Source organism: Cherax quadricarinatus, chromosome 44 (assembly GCF_038502225.1).
Source record: "Cherax quadricarinatus isolate ZL_2023a chromosome 44, ASM3850222v1, whole genome shotgun sequence".
Classification (NCBI taxonomy): domain Eukaryota; kingdom Metazoa; phylum Arthropoda; class Malacostraca; order Decapoda; family Parastacidae; genus Cherax; species Cherax quadricarinatus.
This window is the reverse complement of record NC_091335.1, coordinates 10754524-10778050: the sequence shown is the minus strand read 5'-3', so window position 1 is coordinate 10778050 and position 23527 is coordinate 10754524. Positions and strand designations below refer to the sequence as shown.

General features: G+C 44.9%; 2 protein-coding genes and 1 long non-coding RNA gene across 3 annotated transcripts in view; 2 read left to right on the top strand and 1 right to left on the bottom strand.

The window, feature by feature from the left end:
* The window catches only part of LOC138853966 (uncharacterized), an 81010-nt gene extending 77358 nt beyond the window's left edge, over window positions 1-3652 (bottom strand). Inside the window, exon 1 of the long non-coding RNA XR_011393147.1 lies at window positions 3534-3652. This is a non-coding gene — a long non-coding RNA (uncharacterized lncRNA). The remainder of the gene's footprint in view (window positions 1-3533) is intronic.
* Window positions 1-23527, top strand: part of LOC128705498 (aminoacylase-1B-like) — a 262798-nt gene that overhangs the window by 119617 nt on the left and 119654 nt on the right. The gene's annotated exons all lie outside the window — the stretch shown is intronic.
* LOC128697591 (alpha-(1,3)-fucosyltransferase C) lies at window positions 514-11097 on the top strand. The gene is made up of 5 exons (XM_053789425.2): window positions 514-948; window positions 2307-2432; window positions 5411-5771; window positions 9018-9174; window positions 9792-11097. Exons 1-5 carry the CDS (start codon window positions 523-525, stop codon window positions 10240-10242), a joined length of 1521 nt encoding a protein of 506 aa, XP_053645400.2. The 5' UTR covers window positions 514-522; the 3' UTR covers window positions 10243-11097.

The following is a 23527-nucleotide window of genomic DNA, read 5'->3' as shown; positions in this document are numbered from 1 at the left end:
GAGAGAGAGAGAAAACGAATTTCTAATTTGATAAAATGGTAAAAAATTGGACAAAATAATACATACTCAGGATACAACTCATTTCTCTATTATTCATTTCCTTCACGATACAGGTAACAGGCAGTGAAAAACAATGTGCATAAATCAATTCAAGTTCCATCTTGCTGAAGCAACTTCAAGTTGGTCGTGTGTTGAGGTTTCAAGTCTTGCTTGCCAGGAATGAACTTAAGCGTACGTCACTTGACGGTTCAACACGGATCAAAACATCGACCCAGGACACTACCCCATACTGGCTGGACGGTGGAAGATGTGAGGTCAACACTGGTGACCCCAGTTTTAATCTGGCTGGATAGGATATGCGAGAGAATAGGAGAAAAGTCAGCAAGCTCTGGATAAACGAGGTGCAGTAAGGATTTTGAAGGGACCTAAAAATCCGTGTGGGTCATTCAGCCCACAAGGAGTGTATCAAGGTTCAATACTACTGGCGGCTCCCTCGGTCCCTGAATAGTCAGTCTGTTGGTGATGGCCAGAATCAGGAAGCGCGTGTTGCTGTACTTGGGCCTGGCGTGTGTGTACCTAGCATTGCCCCCCTGCTACCTCGCCGCCAGGAGCCTCTACACTGCCGTGGGAACCACCCTCGACGACTACTTCAGCAGACTCGACGACCACATCAACTACGACTACTACGAGGACGTCCCCAGAGGCGTGGCGGTAGTCAACAAGAGAGAGTTCTCCGCAACGCTCCTACGCCTCCTTCGGCAGCTGGTGAGGCCAAGGCAAGAGGAGAACCCCAAGGTGGTTCTTTTTTGGACATCATGGTTCAGGAGGGCGTGGTGGGGGCGTCTGCGAGGGGGCGTGAACCTGGAAGGCTCCCACTGCCCCGAGACACGATGCGAGTTCACCCACGATCGTTCGAGGCTACCGGAGGCCGCCCTGGTCCTCTTCCAGGTAAGAAACACTTCAAAAAGAAACTTTGGTCCTGTGAATAAATGGTTTGGAAAACCAACAAGTTGATAAATGAGACACTTGTGCAACATTTGGGAATCTTTATTCTGGAAACGTTTCACCAGCCAGTGGCTTCTTCAGTCCAATGTAGAGAAAGATGGAAGATGAGGAGGAGGTTGAGGTAAACAGTCCCTCAGCCTAGAGTTGATATACACAGTCTATCAAGACTGATGTTACACAAGTCTCTCATTTATCAACCTTGGTTCTACTGGTGGAGGGCTCTTAATCCAGGGAGGTGAACCTAACCTGAAGGCAACCGAAAAGGCAAAGATATTTTTTTTCCTGGTAATTAAGAATTTTCCATCGCGGCTACACATCGCAGAAAATAATATAGATGACATTTAAAACGAATTTAAAACTTGGGTTGAGCAAATATTTTTGTTAGTGGATTTGTGTTTGAGAAGGACCTGCCTGGTATGGGCCATTAGGCCTGCTGCAGTATTCCTCCGGTCTTACGTTCTAATTAAATGTAAATAGATGTTAATAGGCATGGATTTAATTACCCAATAAAGGGTGTGTGTGTTGCCCTTTCTGCCCGTGTGGCGTAGCAAATTACATTGACGTGAATTGGGGGAGACATTTCAAGTTCCAGCCGGGCAAACTGTTTCATTAGGAATGTCAACTTTATTGTAGAGGGGTCGTGAGGCGATGAGGTGTTGGGGGGGGGGAGGTCGTGAGGTGGTATTGTAGAGAGGGTGGTGAAATGGTGTTGTAGTGGTCGTGTGTTGCAGGGGTCATGAGGTGCTGTGTTGCAGGGTAATGAGGTGGTGGGTTGCAGGGTCACGAAGTGGTTGGTTGCAGTGGGGGGGTCACGAAATGGTGTGTTGTAGAGTCGTGAGGTGGTGTGTTGCAGAGGGAGTCGTGAGGTGCTGTGTTGCAGAGGGAGTCGTGAGGTGCTGTGTTGCAGAGGGGGGTCGGGAGGTGTGTTGCAGAGGGAGTCGTGAGGTGTTGTGTTGCAGAGGGAGTCGTGAGGTGCTGTGTTGCAGAGGGGGTCGGGAGGTGTTGTATTGCAGAGGGAGTCGTGAGGTGCTGTGTTGCAGAGGGAGTCGTGAGGTGCTGTGTTGCAGAGGGAGTCGTGAGGTGCTGTGTTGCAGAGGGAGTCGTGAGGTGCTGTGTTGCAGAGGGAGTCGTGAGGTGCACAGGGGGGTCGGGAGGTGTGTTGCAGAGGGGGTCGGGAGGTGTTGTGTTGCAGAGGAGGTTGTAAGGTGGTGTGTTGCCCAGGTACTCTCTCTCCAGTTGACATTCTCTCCATCATTCTTCCACTCTTCCTCTCCCTGACGACACCTGCCTCCTCCACACAGTCTGAGGGCGTGCGAGCAGAGGACCTGCCTGAGGGAAGTCGTCCTTCAGACCAGAGGTGGGTGTGGGTGCACGTTGAGGCTCCACCAGCGTCCTCTAAAGCTTTCTCCAGGCTCCACCATCCTCAGGTACGTACGTGTACGTGTGTATATATGTCTCATAGTCGCAGGGGTCGAGTCTCAGCTCCTGGCCCTGCTTCTTACCACTTGCTGTGTACTCTTCCCTAGCTTTGTGGGTCCTACCATACATATTCCTAAAACTAGACAGGGGGTTACTCCTTTACTGCTTCGTCCACTTGCTGACCACTCTCTGGCAGAAATACTTCGTACACCCTTGTGAAGAATGTGTCATTCAGCCTCCTTGAGTCTAGGGAGGTAAACACTACACTCACTCTCACCCCTCCACACATACACCCACCCACACCCACATATACACCCACCCACACCCACATATACACCCACTCACACCCTCGCAGATTCTCTCGAATTCTCTCACTCAACATTCATCAGATTTCTAGATTTACGTTATTTATGTTAGATTAGGTTAAGTGTCGTTTATTTAAAAAAAATATATGTAACATACCACAACGCCAATAAATGAAATAAATAATAAAGGCAATAAAAAAAAGTTTGCAAACGTGAAAAGGAAATACAGACTCACTGAGGGAACTGGAAAATACATAATTACTGTTCAAGGCTCGTGAACAGTCGCCCATTTGACTGTCCTGGCAGCAGTAAAATATTGTTAACAGGATGGACTGTTCCTTTATGAGGGTCCACTACAAAGACCACGGAACGTGTGTGGTTTGAACCCCACACATGTTACCGGATTTAAATTTACACTTTGCACCGCCCAGGAGCTGCAAGGACGGGGATACCCATGATAATTACCCTACGACCATAAATAGTGAAACTGCAACAGCGGCCAGCGAAGGGGACGGGGCCAGGAGCTGTGAATCAACCCCTGCAACCACATATAGACGAGTACATACTAATCAATTTTGCAGATAAATCGCATAATAGTGGCTTTCTGTTGTGCTTAACGATGTTTTTACTACATGTAACAAATTATTTTTGTACAGCAAAGAGAAATACAAATTTGAATTTGAATCCAAACAGGATGTCAGGAGAGCGTTGGTTGGCTAATGGGGTTTCAAGCCTATCGATTACTCAAAGGTCATTAAGGCTGCACGTAGCTTTTTTCACTACCAGATAAGAATACTTTAATACCTGAAACTGGATAGGCCTCCAGAGAAATGTACTTTTCTGAGTACATATATATCCTGCGTGGAGAGAGTGTAGGTGAAGTGGTCAGCTCACTCACTCCGGTGTGACAGTAAACAATGAAACTAAGAGAAGACAAGGAAAAGACCCAGAGAGGAAATCAAATATACGAAGACCAGCACATAGATGGCGTTGGAATACGGACCACTCTGACGTTAGAGGAGCGGGGACTAAAGAAACTATACCTTTCACTCTACAGCCTCAAAAATACATACCTACTGTGAAAACTATAATTCCTCTTTACCCCTTCATTCCTGCCTCTCGAGCAGTCCATCTCTATCTGCTCCAGCACGTCCTCAGAGTATTTTGTATGTTGTTATTATGTCTTCCCTGTTTCTCCCCCCCCTCTAACGTTGTCATATTCATTACCTCTTCTCATAGCTCGTTTTCCTTAGCAATGGTACTAGTTTTGTTGAATACTTATGCACTTTCTGATGTTCTTAACATTGTTTATCAAGTGCTGGCTGTATACTGCTGCTTCTTATTCCTAGATGGGCCTGCCAGATGCCATATATAGGCTTATGGATGAATATTTATTAAGATTATTGAAGGCTACTCTTAGACGGGAAAACACAAGCGTCAGATATCTGCAGATGTTATTCTACTGATGTCAGCCTCAGACCAGATGCTAGTGCCTAGCATCTGTGTGTGTGTGTGTGTGTGTGTGTGTGTGTATACTCACCTAATTGTACTCACCTGATTGTGGTTGCAGGGGTCGATTCATAGCTCATGGCCCCGCCTCTTCACTGGTCGCTGCTAGGTCACTCTTCCTGTTCCATGAGCTTTATCATACCTCTTCTTAAAGCTATGTATGGATTCTGCCTCCACTACACCACTTCCCAGACTATTCCACTTCTTGACAACTCTGTGACTGAAGAAATATTTCCTAACAGACCTGTGATTTATCTGGGTCTTCAACTTCCAACTGTGTCCCCTTGTTGCTGTGTCTCATCTCTGGAACATTCTGTCTCTGTCCAACTTGTCGATTCCTCTTAGTATTTTATTTGTCCTTATCACATCCCCCTCTCTCTCCTGTCTTCCAGTGTCGTCAGGTCGATTTTCCTGTGTGTGTGTATGTGTGGAATAAATTATTTAAAGCACTAAATTCGTAGGGGGGTCATACAGCACTTAAAGACTGGGAGGTAATCAGGCTTGATCCAAGGAAAGGTAGGGTAGCTCCAGTTCCCCGGATCAAGAGCTCTCTTGGCATCAAAAAGTTTGTTTTCTCACTCTACTTCCTCCCTTAACGGGTTGAGCGCTTGTTTTTATGTAATAATAATTAATAATTAATAGTAATTATTATTAATAATAATTATTATTAATTGCCACTACTAGTTAATAATAATAATAATAATAATAATAATAATAATAATAATAATGTTAATAATTAGTAATAATGCTGCTTGAGTATGAATGATCCTATCATCAAGTATGATCCTGGGAAATGGATCTACCTTCATCTCTCCTCGGATCAAACCTGATTGCCTCCAATGTCCCTGGAGCTGTATGATCCCTGCGGATTTAGGGCTTTCCCCCTGGTTATAATCAGAGCAAACATTCTCCATTATATTCTTTTTGCAATTATAGATGTAGAAACAGGTATAATAATAATAATAATAATAATAATAATAATAATTATTATTATTATTATTATAATTATTATTTGGAGGGACTAAACTCGTAGGGGTCATAGAGCTACCTGGGGAGTGGTAGGCACTCAGGTTTGATCCAAGGAAAGGGATGTTGTACCCCCAGGCGATATCTATCGATATCTATCGATACCCATAGGCAGCAGCAGCGACTAAATCAACTTATTCTTTCAGAAAAGACTGGTGCTGGACCATTCTGGTGAGCTGAGTGGTCTCTTCAACTGGACCATGACCTACCATTCCGCCTCCCAGATCATGGAACCCTACGGGGGACTGATCCCGCGGAAGCTTCAGGTTTCAGGGGCCCCAAAAGACCTCTTGCGGGCTGGGGCCCCAAAGGCTCTTCCGCAGACTGGGGTTCCACAGGCTCTTCGGCAGGTTCATGACCCTCATCCCCCGACCCCTCCTCTGCGCCCTGCCCTGTTGGATATCCCTAGTCCAGCCTACAAGGCCTACCTGAGAGCTCTGGATCGAGGCTCCTCTCTGGAGGAGGTGATGGGTGCTTCGTGGAGCCCCTTCGTTGAGAGAGATGAAGGTGAGTGAACAGTCTGGCTAGCAGGATGGAAGAAACTGAGGGAGAGGAATTGGGGGACGGTTAGGAGGGAAAGGTAAATTGCCTCTTAGTGTATTGCTTAACAATTCGCAAACAGGCGCCATTATTTACAAATATTATCTCTCAGTCCACAGCAGGATTCGAACCTACACACTCTGTATCAAAGTACGTAGTACCTTCACTCGGCTGCGATCTGGCCGAGTGAAGAAGGTACTACGTACTGTGATGCAGAGTGTGTAGGTTAGAATTCTGCCGTGGACTGAGAGATAATGTTTGCTCTTAGTGTATATATACAGAGTGGTATGTGTCACTAAGTGGATATACACTTAGATGTGTGTGCGAGTGTATATTTGTGTCTCTCAGTGTATGTACACTGAAAGGTGTGTTTTTCAGTGTCCATACACCAATATAGGTGCATGTCTCAGGGTATATACATAGAGAGGCGTGTGTGTCTCTTATTGTATATACACAGAGAGGCGTGTTTGTGTGTGTACTCACCTATTTGTGGTTGCAGGGGTCGAGTCTTAGCTCCTGGCCCCTGGCTCCTGGCCCCTGTGTGTGTGTGTGTGTCAGTGTATATACACAAAGAGTCATGTGTTTGTGTCTCAATCTATAACACTGAGAAGGACACGTCTCTCATGAGATAGACAACAAGGACAGGTGACGATGAAAAATGTGCTGACAGAGACATCGGCTTGTACGCCCCCAAACACTGACTGATCCCCAGTATTCATCCCTGACAGCGTCAAAATTGAGCTCGCAAACTCGCACCAAACTATCAGTAGTAGTAGTCATGTAGTTGTTGTTGTTGTTCATAGGGCCACTGACAGCGTACGCCGTATCGAGCCCCGCCTTACGTGCTCGCGTAAACGAAACCTCGACCAAGATGGCAGTTAACTAATGGCTATGCGTGTTATATGTTATGTCCCCAATGAGCTCTAAAGCCAGCAAGAAGGCGCAGGTAAACTATCAGTACTAGTACTCCTAGCATTCAGGAAACAGGCCTGAAGCACTCTTTATAACTTCTAACCATTTAGCAATTGTTAATTCTGTAGTGCTGGTTAACGGGGATCTAAAGCTGATCGGCTATACGAGGGCCATTTAAGATTGCATATCACCTGCTGACCACCCTTCAAGGCTGTCTTAAGGTGAACTCTCAGCGTATGTACACTGAGAGGCATACACCTTATGTTGTATGTATATGCCCAGCTTGTGTGGTTGACTCTACCACACCAAGACATAATATTGGCTATACCAACCCTTGAAATGACTATAACAACCACTGAAACGACTACACCAACTACTGAAACGACCACACCAACCACTAAAACGACCACACCAACTACTGAAACGACCACACCAACCGTTGAAACGACCACACCAACCGTTGAAACGACCACATCAAGCACTAAAACGACCACACCAACCGTTGAAACGACCACATCAAGCACTAAAACGACCACACCAACTACTGAAACGACCACACCAACCGTTGAAATGACCACACCAACCACTACAACGACCACACCAACCACTAAAACGACCCCACCAACAACTAAAACGACCACACCAAATACTGAAACGACCACACCAACCACTGAAACAACCACACCAACTACTGAAACGACCACACCAACCACTGAAACGACCACACCAACTACTGAAACGAATACATCAACCACTAAAACGACCACACCAACCACTGAAACGACCACACCAACCACTGAAGCGACCACACCAACCCCTGAAACGACCACACCAACTACTGAAACGACCACACCAACCACTGAAACAACCACTAAAACGACCACACCAACTACTGAAACGACCACACAAACCACTGAAACGACCACACCAACTACTGAAACGACCACACCAACCACTAAAACAACCACACCAACCACTGAAACGACTTGAAACTTCGCAGACTATCCAAGGACGATTGCAGAAAAAATTCCAGAGTGTATGATCAACAAATTCATTTAAGAGGAACGCTTCACTCAGGTAAAGAGATGTGCTACAGGACTGTCAGCAGAATTGTGAGATGAATTGAGAGATGAATTGTGAGATGAATTGAGAGATGAATTGAGAGATGAATTGAATCATCAAGAGGAATACTTCACTGTCACTCTCCTCGACAAAGGGGAACCTTCAAAAGGCTGGGAAATGGTTCTCGAGTACAGTGAACCGGCTGCCATACCAGAAATGATGGTACTGGAGTACCATGAACCGGCTGCCATACCAGAAATGATGGTACTGGAGTACCATGAACCGGCTGCCGTACCAGAAATGATGGTACTAGAGTACCATGAACCGGCTGCCATACCAGAAATGATGGTACTGGAGTACCATGAACCGGCTGCCGTACCAGAAATGATGGTACTAGAGTACCATGAACCGGTTGCCGTACCAGAAATGATGGTACTAGAGTACCATGAACCGGCTGCCGTACCAGAAATGATGGTACTAGAGTACCATGAACCGGCTGCCGTACCAGAAATGATGGTACTAGAGTACCATGAACCGGCTGCCGTACCAGAAACGACGGTTCTGGAGTGCGATGATGGTTCTGGAGTACCAAGAACCGGCTGCCGTACCAGAAACCCAGATTTAAACCACTCTTCGCATAATCTCAAGTAAATCCCAACCTTTAAGATTATCCGGTTCACTGATGCGAATTGAAATTGAACCCCTTCAGAAGAATAATTGGAATGAATTCCACATGAATCCAAACACAGTGGAACCCCGATGTTGAACCTAATTGGTTCCTATGTGGTGTTCGAACTGCGAAAAGCTCGATGTCCGAAACAGCGTTTTCCAGGCTTTAAATATCAGCCACAAACACACTGGAGGAAGTTAAACTGACTCTTCCAAAAGTCTCTGAGAGTCAGGTCAGTGTCAGAGGTCACTTCAAAGCACTTTCGAAACACGGCTTTATTGTAAAGTTTTTTTTTTTACAACTTAATTTTGGACAAGTCAGAGCGTTCGGACCCCAGAAAAAGCGTTCGAAAATCCGGGCCAGTTTTTTTTTCTCTGAACGAAATTGTTGGGGTTCCGATTTGTTCAAGTGTACGAACGCACACTTATTATTATTATTATTATTATTATTATTATTATTATTATTATTATTATTATTATTATTATTATTATTATTATTATTATTATTATTATTATTATTATGTATTGTGACGTGTGTGCTTCTGTTTCAGTTGTTTTTTCTCTCAACAGATGGCGTGGGGGAGGCATGGGAGGCGTTCCTGAGGCGGCCGCGGCTGGTGGCGTGGATGGCCTCCCACTGCCACGTGCCATCTAGGAGGGAGGAGTATGTGGCCCACCTGCAGAAGTACGTGTCCGTGGACGTGTACGGCAGGTGTGGCTCGCTCAGGTGCGTGTATCCGAACACAAGTGCACGCAGGTGTTCAGATGTTTACTTTGGTGGTTCAGGTGGGGAGAATAAGTGTGGGTGAACAGTTGGGGTGAACAGGTGGGGAGAACAGGTGGTGAGTACAGGTGGGATGAACAGGTGGGGAGAACAGGTGGTGAGAACAGGTGATGAGAACAGGTGGGGAGAACAGGTGGGGAGAACAGATGGGGTGAACAGGTGGTGAGAACAGGTGGGGAGAACAGGTGGGATGAACAGGTGGGAGAACAGGTGGTGAGAACAGGTGGTGAGAACAGGTGGGGAGAACAGGTGGGGAGAACAGGTGGGGTGAACAGGTGGTGAGAACAGGTGGGGAGAACAGGTGGGATGAACAGGTGGGAGAACAGGTGGTGAGAACAGGTGGTGAGAACAGGTGGGGAGAACAGGTGGGAAGAACAGGTGGGGTGAACAGGTGGTGAGAACGGGTGGGGAGAACAGGTGGGGTGATAATAGATTATACACCAACGTGAATGAAATATTTCTTAACATTTCTTTTGAGCTTGTGTGAGTTATTTATGAACGACCAAGAAGGATTTAGTGATTCGTGCAAGTGTATATATACATATATTTTTTTATTACAGGTGTGGGGAACGGCGGCAGCACCGGAACGACACCTGCTGGCGCAAAATCCTCGCTCCGAAGTACCTCTTCTACCTGGCCTTCGAAAACTCAGCTTGCGACGACTACATCACTGAAAAGCTATGGAGGCCTCTCCTTCACGGGGTCGTGCCGGTCGTTCTGGGAGGCGCTGACTACTCCAAGTTCCTCCCCCCACATTCCTACATCAACGCCCAGGGTCTACAACCCAGGGAGCTGGGGAGGATCCTCAGGGAACTTGAGGCTTCCCCTGAAGAGTACTCGAAGTTCCACCTTTGGCGGGGATTCTGGAGGGCCACGCTGAGGCCACCGCTCTGCGAATTGTGTCTCAAGGCTCACCGGGACTTCGAAGTAGCGACGCAGGTAGACATCCCAGCCTGGTGGAGAGAGATAGGAAGGTGTAGGGACCCACTGGCTAGCCTCGACCTCTCATGACCACCCCTGCGAGGACACCTGACCTGAGTCTTCAAGATCTCTAGGGGTCTTCAAGGTCTCCAGTGTCTTCAAGATCTCAGTGTTCTTCAACGTCTCAGTGATCTTCAAGGATTCCAGTGATCTTCAGGGTCTCCAATGGTCTTCAAGGTCTCAGTGGTCTTCAAGGATTCCAGTGATCTTCAGGGTCTCCAGCGGTCTTCAAGGATTCAAGTGGTTTTCAGGGTTTCCAGTGGACTTCAAGGTCACAGTGATCTTCAAGGATTTCAGTGGTCTTCAAGGCCTCAGTGGTCTTCAAGGATTCCTGTGGTCTTCAGAGTCTCCGGTGGTCTTCAGGGTCTTCAAGTGATCTTCAGTGTCTCCAAGTGGCCTTTAAAGTCTCCAAGTGATATTCAGTGTCTCCAAGTGGCCTTTAAGGTCTCCAAGTGATCTTTAGTGTCTCCAAGTGATATTTATTGTCTCCAAGTGGCCTTTAAGATCTCCAAGTGATCTACAATGTCTCCAAGTGGTCTTCAAGGTTTCCAAGTGAACCTCAAAGTCTCCAAGTGACCTTCAAGGTCTCCAAGGGATTTTTAAGGTATCCAAGTGACCTTCAACGTCTCCAAGGTATTTTCAAGGTCTCCAAATGACCTTCAAGGTCTTCAAATAACCTTCAAGATCTCCAAGTGACCTTCAAGGTCAATTAAACGTCTCGCTTAACAAAGGATGCAGCTCCTGGCCTGACGCACCTCCGGTTTTGTGGATGAATATCACTGGTTTTCATTCCCTCGTATATACATGTTTGAGTAATTTTTTCACCCGCACAATGTACACGATTGTAATTTTACGCATCCGGAATGCGTATGTATGATTTTTTTCGCATCTGGCATTCGTATGAATGATTTTTTTTTTTTGCATTCGGGATGCGTATGAATGATTTTTTTTGTACTGTTCGTGGCCGGGATGTGTATGTATGTTTTTTTCTAATTTTTTTGCATCCGAGATGTGTATATATTTATTTTATTTTTATATATAAATTTGTATGATTTTTAGCCTCATTCGTCCGGCTAGAGGTCAGTTCCCGATGACATGTACAGGATAGAATCTCTCGCGCCTCTCTAGGCATCCGTGAGACTGTCATGACTCACGGTACGGGCGGGGATTGAACTCGAGTTCAATCCACAGTACGGGCGGGGATTGAACTCGAATTCAATCCACAGTACAGGCGGGGATTGAACTCGAGTTCAAGCCCCGCCCGTGGTTTGGTTTGTTTCCAATCGTGTCATTACGATTTCGTGAGTTATGATGACTGCTTTGAGGGGACCTGAGCTAGAGTTCGTCACAACCACTCTGGTGGTAGTCTCATCTGTAAAAACTTGCATTTGTGGTTACAGTGGTGGCCTATCTAACCTTCCTATGTTGTATAAATATACCTAGCTGGATGAATCTTATTGTAGCTAACTGGCCCAGTGGCTAACGCGCCGGTCTGGAGTTTTACGACTCAATCGCCGCGAGTTCAATCCAACCCCGTATCGTGGTTAGACTTTCTAGCTATCCGAGAGACCGTCTGTCTATCCGAGAGACTGTCTATCTGTCCGAGAGGCTGTCTGTCTATCCGAGAGACTGTCTATCTGTCCGAGAAACTGTCTATCTGATAGACAGAGACTTATCCTCGTCACAATATACATACCGAGTGAATATAGCCCGCTGGAAAGTGTATTGGTTGTGTATAACTGTGGTGTATAGTTGTGTATGCGTGTACGGTGCATATACGAGTGTCTTTTAAGGTACTTGTATTGTGTATAATACAAAGATTTCCGTTTTGTACAAGGGAGTTTCTATATTCCAACCTTGAGGTATCTAGGAAGTAACAGTGGTGATAACAGTAGCATCAACAGTAACAACAACAGTACTGCTAACAGTAGCAACAACAGTACTGATTAGATGTGGGAGGAAGTGCAAAATAAACCCAATAAAGAGCAGGGGCGCCATGGGCACAGTAAGGGAACACTGTATCAACATCCGTGGCCCCAGACTCTTCATCATTTCACCACAAGAAATCAGAATCACTGCTGGGAAGGTGCCAGATCAGCCAGGCTGTGACGGATATGTGGGTCGGAGGGCTAACAGCAGCAACAGCCTGGTTGACTAGGCTAGCATCAGACGAGCCTAGCCCATGGCCGGGCTCCGGGAGTAAGATTCTCAAAACCCATCAAAGGTATATGAAAGGTATATCTGACAACACTAGAAGCAACAGTACTGATAACACTAACAATAACAGTACTAATAACAGTAGCAACAACAGTACTTATAACAGTGGCGACAACAGTAACAACAGTATACTGATAACAGTAGCAACAATAGTAATAACAACAGTACCGATAACAGTAGCAACAACAGTAATGATAACAGTGGCGACAACAGTAATGATAACAGTGGCGACAACAGTAACGTGGGGAAGAAAACAGAAATAGCAGGAAGTAACAACAGAAATAACAGAAGAGGCAAACAGGAGGCAGTGTCACACACACACACACACAGTGTCACACACACAGTGCCACACACACAGTGCCACACCCCAGAGTGACACACACAGAGGGCCACACACACACAGAGTGCCACACACACACAGAGTGCCACACACACACAGAGTGCCACACACACAGAGTGCCACACACACACAGAGTGCCACACACACACAGAGTGCCACACACACAGAGTGCCACACACACACAGAGTGCCACACACACACAGAGTGCCACACACACAGAGTGCCACACACACAGAGTGCCACACACACACAGAGTGACACACACACACACAGAGTGCCACACACACACAGAGTGCCACACACACACAGAGTGCCACACACACACAGAGTGCCACACACACACAGAGTGCCACACACACACAGAGTGCCACACACACACAGAGTGCCACACACACAGAGTGCCACACACACAGAGTGCCACACACACACAGAGTGCCACACACACAGAGTGCCACACACACACAGAGTGCCACACACAGAGTGCCACACACACACAGAGTGCCACACACACACAGAGTGCCACACACACAGAGTGCCACACACACACAGAGTGCCACACACACAGAGTGCCACACACACACAGAGTGCCACACACACACAGAGTGCCACACACACACAGAGTGCCACACACACAGAGTGCCACACACACAGAGTGCCACACACACACAGAGTGCCACACACACACAGAGTGCCACACACACACAGAGTGCCACACACACACAGAGTGCCACACACACACAGAGTGCCACACACACACAGAGTGCCACACACACACAGAGTGCCACACACACAGAGTGCCACACACACACAGAGTGCCACACACACACAGAGTGCCACACACACACAGAGTGCCACACACACAGAGGGCCACACACACACACAGAGGGCCACGCACACACACAGAGTGCCACACACACAGAGTGCCACACACACACAGAGTGCCACACACACAGAGTGCCACACACACAGAGTGCCACACACACACAGAGTGCCACACACACACAGAGTGCCACACACACACAGAGTGCCACACACACACAGAGTGCCACACACACAGAGTGCCACACACACAGAGTGCCACACACACACAGAGTGCCACACACACAGAGTGCCACACACACACAGAGTGCCACACACACAGAGTGCCACACACACACAGAGTGCCACACACACACAGAGTGCCACACACACACAGAGTGCCACACAGCTGGACCTGACAGGCTGAACAACAAGAGGAACATTTATCTTTTCCTCTTTCTTCCTCTGAAGAAAAGGGAAAAATTCCCGACTATTTTCCCTGTCACAGGGAAAATTACGGTGAATGACGGTGTAGTCTTGTAGGGAGGGAGGGAGGGAGGGAGGGAGGGAGGGAGGAAGGGAGGGAGGGAGGGAGGGAGGGAGGGAGGAAGGGAGGGAGGGAGGGAGGAAGGGAGGGAGGGAGGGAGGGTGAGAGATATGGAAAGAGAAAAGAAAGCAAGGAAGAGAGAGAGAGAATTACCAAAAAAAGGAATGTGAGAGATAGGGAGATGAAGGAGAAAGAGAGAGAGAGAGAGAGAGAGCGTAAAAAGAAATGTGTAAGTGGGAAATACAATAAATGGGATTTTATATCAAGCAGAAGACGGAAGAGAAGGTGGGAGGTAGAGAGACAGAGAGAAGAGGAACACGGGAGGAAGACAATATAGAAAAATAATAAAGAAAGGAGAGAAACAGTTGAATATCCACGTCTGTCACACACACACACACACACAAATACATATATATATATATATATATATATATATATATATATATATATATATATATATATATATATATATATATATATATATATATATATATATATATATATATATATATATATTTCTTTTTCTGTCTCATAAAGACGCTAGATAACAGGGATATCTTGCTACTCCTACTTACACTTTGGTCACACTTCACAGACACGCACATGCATATATATATACATACATCTAGGTTTTTCTCCTTTTTCTAAATAGCTCTTGTTCTTCTTTATTTCTTCTATTGTCCATGGGGAAGTGGAAAAGAATCTTTCCTCCGTAAGCCATGCGTGTCGTATGAGGCGACTAAAATGCCGGGAGCAATGGGCTAGTAACCCCTTCTCCTGTAGACATTTACTAAAAAGAGAAGAAGAAAAACTTTATAAAACTGGGATGCTTAAATGTGCGTGGATGTAGTGCGGATGACAAGAAACAGATGATTGCTGATGTTATGAATGAAAAGAAGTTGGATGTCCTGGCCCTAAGCGAAACAAAGCTGAAGGGGGTAGGGGAGTTTCGGTGGGGGGAAATAAATGGGATTAAATCTGGAGTATCTGAGAGAGTTAGAGCAAAGGAAGGGGTAGCAGTAATGTTGAAGGATCAGTTATGGAAGGAGAAAAGATAATATGAATGTGTAAATTCAAGAATTATGTGGATTAAAGTAAAGGTTGGATGCGAAAAGTGGGTCATAATAAGCGTGTATGCACCTGGAGAAGAGAGGAATGTAGAGGAGAGAGAGATTTTGGGAGATGTTAAGTGAATGTATAGGAGCCTTTGAACCAAGTGAGAGAGTAATTGTGGTAGGGGACCTGAATGCTAAAGTAGGAGAAACTTTTAGAGAGGGTGTGGTAGGTAAGTTTGGGGTGCCAGGTGTAAATGATAATGGGAGCCCCTTGATTGAACTTTGTATAGAACGGGGTTTAGTTATAGGTAATACATATTTTAAGAAAAAGAGGATAAATAAGTATACAAGATATGATGTAGGGCGAAATGACAGTAGTTTGTTGGATTATGTATTGGTCGATAAAAGACTGTTGAGTAGACTTCAGGATGTACATGTTTATAGAGGGGCCACAGATATATCAGATCACTTTCTAGTTGTAGCTACACTGAGAGTAAAAGGTAGATGGGATACAAGGAGAATAGAAGCATCAGGGAAGAGAGAAGTGAAGGTTTATAAACTAAAAGAGGAGGCAGTTAGGGTAAGATATAAACAGCTATTGGAGGATAGATGGGCTAATGAGAGCATAGGCAATGGGGTCGAAGAGGTATGGGGTAGGTTTAAAAATGTAGTGTTAGAGTGTTCAGCAGAAGTTTGTGGTTACAGGAAAGTGGGTGCGGGAGGGAAGAGGAGCGATTGGTGGAATGATGATGTAAAGAGAGTAGCAAGGGAGAAAAAGTTAGCATATGAGAAGTTTTTACAACGTAGAAGTGATGCAAGGAGGGAAGAGTATATGGAGAAAAAGAGAGAGGTTAAGAGAGTGGTGAAGCAATGTAAAAAGAGAGCAAATGAGAGAGTGGGTGAGATGTTATCAACAAATTTTGTTGAAAATAAGAAAAAGTTTTGGAGTGAGATTAACAAGTTAAGAAAGCCTAGAGAACAAATGGATTTGTCAGTTAAAAATAGGAGAGGAGAGTTATTAAATGGAGAGTTAGAGGTATTGGGAAGATGGAGGGAATATTTTGAGGAATTGTTAAATGTTGATGAAGATAGGGAAGCTGTGATTTCGTGTATAGGGCAAGGAGGAATAACATCTTGTAGGAGTGAGGAAGAGCCAGTTGTGAGTGTGGGGGAAGTTCGTGAGGCAGTAGGTAAAATGAAAGGGGGTAAGGCAGCCGGGATTGATGGGATAAAGATAGAAATGTTAAAAGCAGGTGGGGATATAGTTTTGGAGTGGTTGGTGCAATTATTTAATAAATGTATGGAAGAGGGTAAGGTACCTAGGGACTGGCAGAGAGCATGCATAGTTCCTTTGTATAAAGGCAAAGGGGACAAAAGAGAGTGCAAAAATTATAGGGGGATAAGTCTGTTGAGTATACCTGGTAAAGTGTATGGTAGATTTATTATTGAAAGAATTAAGAGTAAGACGGAGAATAGGATAGCAGATGAACAAGGAGGCTTTAGGAAAGGTAGGGGGTGTGTGGACCAGGTGTTTACAGTGAAACATATAAGTGAACAGTATTTAGATAATGCTAAAGAGGTCTTTGTGGCATTTATGGATTTGGAAAAGGCGTATGACAGGGTGGATAGGGGGGGCAATGTGGCAGATGTTGCAGGTGTATGGTGTAGGAGGTAGGTTACTGAAAGCAGTGAAGAGTTTTTACGAGGATAGTGAGGCTCAAGTTAGAGTATGTAGGAAAGAGGGAAATTATTTCCCAGTAAAAGTAGGCCTTAGACAAGGATGTGTGATGTCACCGTGGTTGTTTAATATATTTATAGATGGGGTTGTAAGAGAAGTAAATGCGAGGGTCTTGGCAAGAGGCGTGGAGTTAAAAGATAAAGAATCACACATAAAGTGGGAGTTGTCACAGTTGCTCTTTGCTGATGACACTGTGCTCTTGGGAGATTCTGAAGAGAAGTTGCCGAGATTGGTGGATGAATTTGGTAGGGTGTGCAAAAGAAGAAAATTAAAAGTGAATACAGGAAAGAGTAAGGTTATGAGGATAACAAAAAGATTAGGTGATGAAAGATTGAATATCAGATTGGAGGGAGAGAGTATGGAGGAGGTGAATGTATTCAGATATTTGGGAGTGGACGTGTCAGCGGATGGGTCTATGAAAGATGAGGTGAATCATAGAATTGATGAGGGGAAAAAGGTGAGTGGTGCACTTAGGAGTCTGTGGAGACAAAGAACTTTGTCCTTGGAGGCAAAGAGGGGAATGTATGAGAGTATAGTTTTACCAACGCTCTTATATGGGTGTGAAGCATGGGTGATGAATGTTGCAGCGAGAAGAAGGCTGGAGGCAGTGGAGATGTCATGTCTGAGGGCAATGTGTGGTGTGAATATAATGCAGAGAATTCGTAGTTTGGAAGTTAGGAGGAGGTGCGGGATTACCAAAACTGTTGTCCAGAGGGCTGAGGAAGGGTTGTTGAGGTGGTTCGGACATGTAGAGAGAATGGAGCGAAACAGAATGACTTCAAGAGTGTATCAGTCTGTAGTGGAAGGAAGGCGGGGTAGGGGTCGGCCTAGGAAAGGTTGGAGGGAGGGGGTAAAGGAGGTTTTGTGTGCGAGGGGCTTGGACTTCCAGCAGGCATGCGTGAGTGTGTTTGATAGGAGTGAATGGAGACAAATGGTTTTTAATACTTGACGTGCTGTTGGAGTGTGAGCAAAGTAACATTTATGAAGGGGTTCAGGGAAACCGGCAGGCCGGACTTGAGTCCTGGAGATGGGAAGTACAGTGCCTGCACTCTGAAGGAGGGGTGTTAATGTTGCAGTTTAAAAACTGTAGTGTAAAGCACCCTTCTGGCAAGACAGTGATGGAGTGAATGATGGTGAAAGTTTTTCTTTTTCGGGCCACCCTGCCTTGGTGGGAATCGGCCAGTGTGATAATATATATATATATATATATATATATATATATATATATATATATATATATATATATATATATATATATATATATATATATATATATATATATATATATATGGGAGATTGCCCAATAGAGTGGATTTTTTTTGTATGTGACAGCCTGATAGATTGATGTGTTCAGGATATGAAAAAGAGATTTCACTTCTTTCTCTCTCTCTCTCTCTCTCTCTCTCTCTCTCTCTCTCTCTCTCTTTCCTTCTCCCTCTCGCTCTCTCTTTCTTTCCATTACCAGGGATACAAAGGCTTCCTGTCGACAGTAAAAGCGAGTTCGTTCTATATAGAGCCATAGCGAGTCCTAAGGAGAACAATGGGACCCGAAGTTGATGTTTTGTAGCAACACCACTGTAGAACACCACCCACTGTATAAGACCACCTACATAACCTTACAACCAAACACCACCCACTGTATAAGACCACCTACACAACCTTACAAGCAAACACCACCCACTGTATAAAACCACCTACACAACCTTACAAGCAAACACCACCCACTGTATAAAACCACCTACACAACCTTACAAGCAAACACCACCCACTGTATAAGACCACCTACACAACCTTACAAGCAAACACCACCCACTGTATAAGACCACCTACATAACCTTACAACCAAACACCACCCACTGTATAAGACCACCTACACAAACTTACAAGCAAACACCACCCACTGTATAAGACCACCTACACAAACTTACAAGCAAACACCACCCACTGTATAAGACCACCTACACAAACTTACAAGCAAACACCACCCACTGTATAAGACCACCTACACAAACTTACAAGCAAACACCACCCACTGTATAAGACCACCTACACAAACTTACAAGCAAACACCACCCACTGTATAAGACCACCTACACAAACTTACAAGCAAACACCACCCACTGTATAAGACCACCTACACAAACTTACAAGCAAACACCACCCACTGTATAAGACCACCTACACAAACTTACAAGCAAACACCACCCACTGTATAAGACCACCTACACAAACTTACAAGCAAACACCACCCACTGTATAAGACCACCTACACAAACTTACAAGCAAACACCACCCACTGTATAAGACCACCTACACAAACTTACAAGCAAACACCACCCACTGTATAAGACCACCTACACAACCTTACAAGCAAACACCACCCACTGTATAAAACCACCTACACAACCTTACAAGCAAACACCACCCACTGTATAAAACCACCTACACAACCTTACAAGCAAACACCACCCACTGTATAAAACCACCTACACAACCTTACAAGCAAACACCACCCACTGTATAAGACCACCTACACAACCTTACAAGCAAACACCACCCACTGTATAAAACCACCTACACAACCTTACAAGCAAACACCACCCACTGTATAAAACCACCTACACAACCTTACAAGCAAACACCACCCACTGTATAAGACCACCTACATAACCTTACAACCAAACACCACCCACTGTATAAAACCACCTACACAACCTTACAACCAAACACCACCCACTGTATAAGACCACCTACACAACCTTACAACCAAACACCACCCACTGTATAAGACCACCTACACAACCTTACAAGCAAACACCACCCACTGTATAAGACCACCTACATAACCTTACAACCAAACACCACCCACTGTATAAGACCACCTACACAACCTTACAACCAAACACCACCCACTGTATAAGACCACCTACACAACCTTACAAGCAAACACCACCCACTGTATAAGACCACCTACATAACCTTACAACCAAACACCACGCACTGTATAAAACCACCTACACAACCTTACAACCAAACACCACCCACTGTATAACACCACCTACACAACCTTACCCTCCCTCACACTCTGTACACGTCACGTCGCTCTGTCCCTTGTATTGACCTACCAAAACTCCCCACTTTTATAACATTTACATGTGCCAGCAATACCCGTCAAGAAGAGATGGTCCTCAGAGCTTTGTTTAACATCTGTGAGTGTGTTTCCCTGGCCACGTCACCTCCTTTTGACCACTTGTATGAGTGACGACACATACACACACACACCCTCCTCTCTCTCTCTCTCTCTCTCTCTCTCTCTCTCTCTCTCTCTCTCTCTCTCTCTCTCTCTCTCTATCTCTCACTCACTTTCCCTCTCTACGTGTTTTTGTAGCCGTAAACGCAGCGGTGTTGTGGTTCTCCCTAACACTGTTAGCTTTGTCGTATTGGCCACTTTTTACCCAGTGGAAATTTACGGGCAAAGAGCTGTTATCCTGCCACGACTCGATAGAGAGAGCTGTTATCCTGCCTAGATTCCATAGACTTCATACATAGAGCTGTTATCCTGCCTCGGTTCAATAGATTCAGTGCAAAGAATTGTTATCCTGCTTGCACTCAATACAAGGAACAGTTATACTGCCTCCACTCATTACAAAGCCCGGCTCTGTTATAGTGTTTTGTGTACAATGTTAGTGCTCTTTGTCAGAGGAGGAGGAACAGGAGAAGTAGAATAATAATAATAATAATAATAATAATAATAATAATAATAATAATAATAATAATAATAATAATAATAATAATTATAATAATAATAATAATAATAATAATAATAATAATAATAATAATAATAATAATAATAATAATAATAATAATAAAAATAATGAGAAGAAGAAGACACACAAGTGAGACACATGAATTAAGAAGACGTTTCGCTCATCTAAGGCAACATCAATCCACTGCTACCAAAACCAAGGCTGGAAACACATGCGCCGTCATAACATGGAAGACAGTAGTCAAGTATCTTCACCACCACCGCCTCACTCATCACACTCTGAGTCGTCATGACTGACTGACGAAGCATAAACATGAGAACGGGTGAGGATTCGAACCGTAGTCCATGTATATGAACCACATCTCCATTTCTAGTCCATTTTCTGTCAGCCTCCACTATATATACTCTGTATGTCGTGTGCTCTCTTTCTTCTTTCTCTTTCTTTCTCTCTCGCTCTCTCTCTCTCTCTCTGGGATCGGTAAAGCCACCCTGATGGGCGAAATATCTTGCCAGTACTGTGGCACATGTATCTCACCTGCACGCCAAGGTGCCTATTTACTGCTAGTTGAATAAGGGCGGTAGGTGCAGGGGAAACATGACCTATGTGTCCGACTGGTGACTCACTGTGTCCCTCGTCGCCCCTGGGTCTGTGCCGAGCTCTATCCATATACATGACACAGGTACTGCAGGATATATAGATCTTGACACAGGTACTGCAGGATATATAGATCTTGACACAGGTACTGCAGGATATATAGATCCTGACACAGGTACTGCAGGATATATAGATCCTGACACAGGTACTGCAGGATATATAGATCCTGACACAGGTACTGCAGGATATATAGATCTTGACACAGGTACTGCAGGATATATAGATCCTGACACAGGTACTGCAGGATATATAGATCTTGACACAGGTACTGCAGGATATATAGATCCTGACACAGGTACTGCAGGATATATAGATCTTGACACAGGTACTGCAGGATATATAGATCTTGACACAGGTACTGCAGGATATATAGATCTTGACACAGGTACTGCAGGATATATAGATCCTGACACAGGTACTGCAGGATATATAGATGCAGGATATATAGATCTGACACAGGTACTGCAGGATATATAGATCTTGACACAGGTACTGCAGGATATATAGATCTTGACACAGGTACTGCAGGATATATAGATCCTGACACAGGTACTGCAGGATATATAGATCCTGACACAGGTACTGCAGGATATATAGATCCTGACAGAGGTACTGCAGGATATATAGATCCTGACACAGGTACTGCAGGATATATAGATCCTGACACAGGTATTATATGATACATGTGTCGTGACACAGGTATTATATGATACATGTGTCGTGACACAGGGTGTATAACTTTGGTGTCAGGATCATGTAAACATGAATTCCGAATTAACATTTAAATTGGGTGGTGAGAGAGAGAGAGAGAGAGAGAGAGAGAGAGAGAGAGAGAGAGAGAGAGAGAGAGAGAGAGAGAGAGAGAGAGAGAGAGAGAGAGAGAGAAATTTCCCTTAAAATCAGAAGAGTTTGTTTTATAAACATGGTTTATTAAGCTAGTTATCTATCTATAATACATACATATATATATATATATATATATATATATATATATATATATATATATATATATATATATATATATATATATATATATATAGAGAGAGAGAGAGAGAGAGAGAGAGAGAGAGAGAGAAAGAAAGAGAGAAAGCATTCACAAAATTACAATAGAAAGTAAAACAACCTAGATAACTCAGAGCTACATCTCAAATACGGTGGGCCGCCTGCCCAGAATGCTGCAGGCATTTCCTCTCTGGATCGCGATACTGAGTTTCTGAAAGAGGAAGCGGGTCGCCCTGTGGTCCTTGGTTTATATGATGAGCTTTTCACCCCTCTTTGAGGAACTTTAGAGCACACTTGCCCCATGCTCCAAGGGTCTCGTATGTACTCACCTAGTTGACCTAGTTGAGGTTGCGGGGGTCGAGTCCGAGCTCCTGGCCCCGCCTCTTCACTGATCGCTACTAGGTCACTCTCCCTGAGCCGTGAGCTTTATCATACCTCTGGTTAAAGCTATGTATGGATCCTGCCTCCACTACATCGCTTCCCAAACTATTCCACTTACTGACTACTCTGTGGCTGAAGAAATACTTCCTAACATCCCTGTGATTCATCTGTGTCTTCAGCTTCCAACTGTGTCCCCTTGTTACTGTGTCCAATCTCTGGAACGTCCTGTCTTTGTCCACCTTGTCAATTCCTCTCAGTATTTTGTATGTCGTTATCATGTCCCCCCTATCTCTCCTGTCCTCCAGTGTCGTCAGGTTGATTTCCCTTAACCTCTCCTCGTAGGACATACCTCTTAGCTCTGGGACTAGTCTTGTTGCAAACCTTTGCACTTTCTCTAGTTTCTTCACGTGCTTGGCTAGGTGTGGGTTCCAAACTGGTGCCGCATACTCCAATATGGGCCTAACGTACACGGTGTACAGGGTCCTGAATGATTCCTCATTAAGATGTCGGAATGCTGTTCTGAGGTTTGCTAGGCGCCCATATGCTGCAGCAGTTATTTGGTTGATGTGCGCTTCAGGAGATGTGCCTGGTGTTATACTCACCCCAAGATCTTTTTCCTTGAGTGAGGTTTGTAGTCTCTGACCCCCTAGACTGTACTCCGTCTGCGGCCTTCTTTGCCCTTCCCCAATCTTCATGACTTTGCACTTGGTGGGATTGAACTCCAGGAGCCAATTGCTGGACCAGGTCTGCAGCCTGTCCAGATCCCTTTGTAGTTCTGCCTGGTCTTCGATCGAGTGAATTCTTCTCATCAACTTC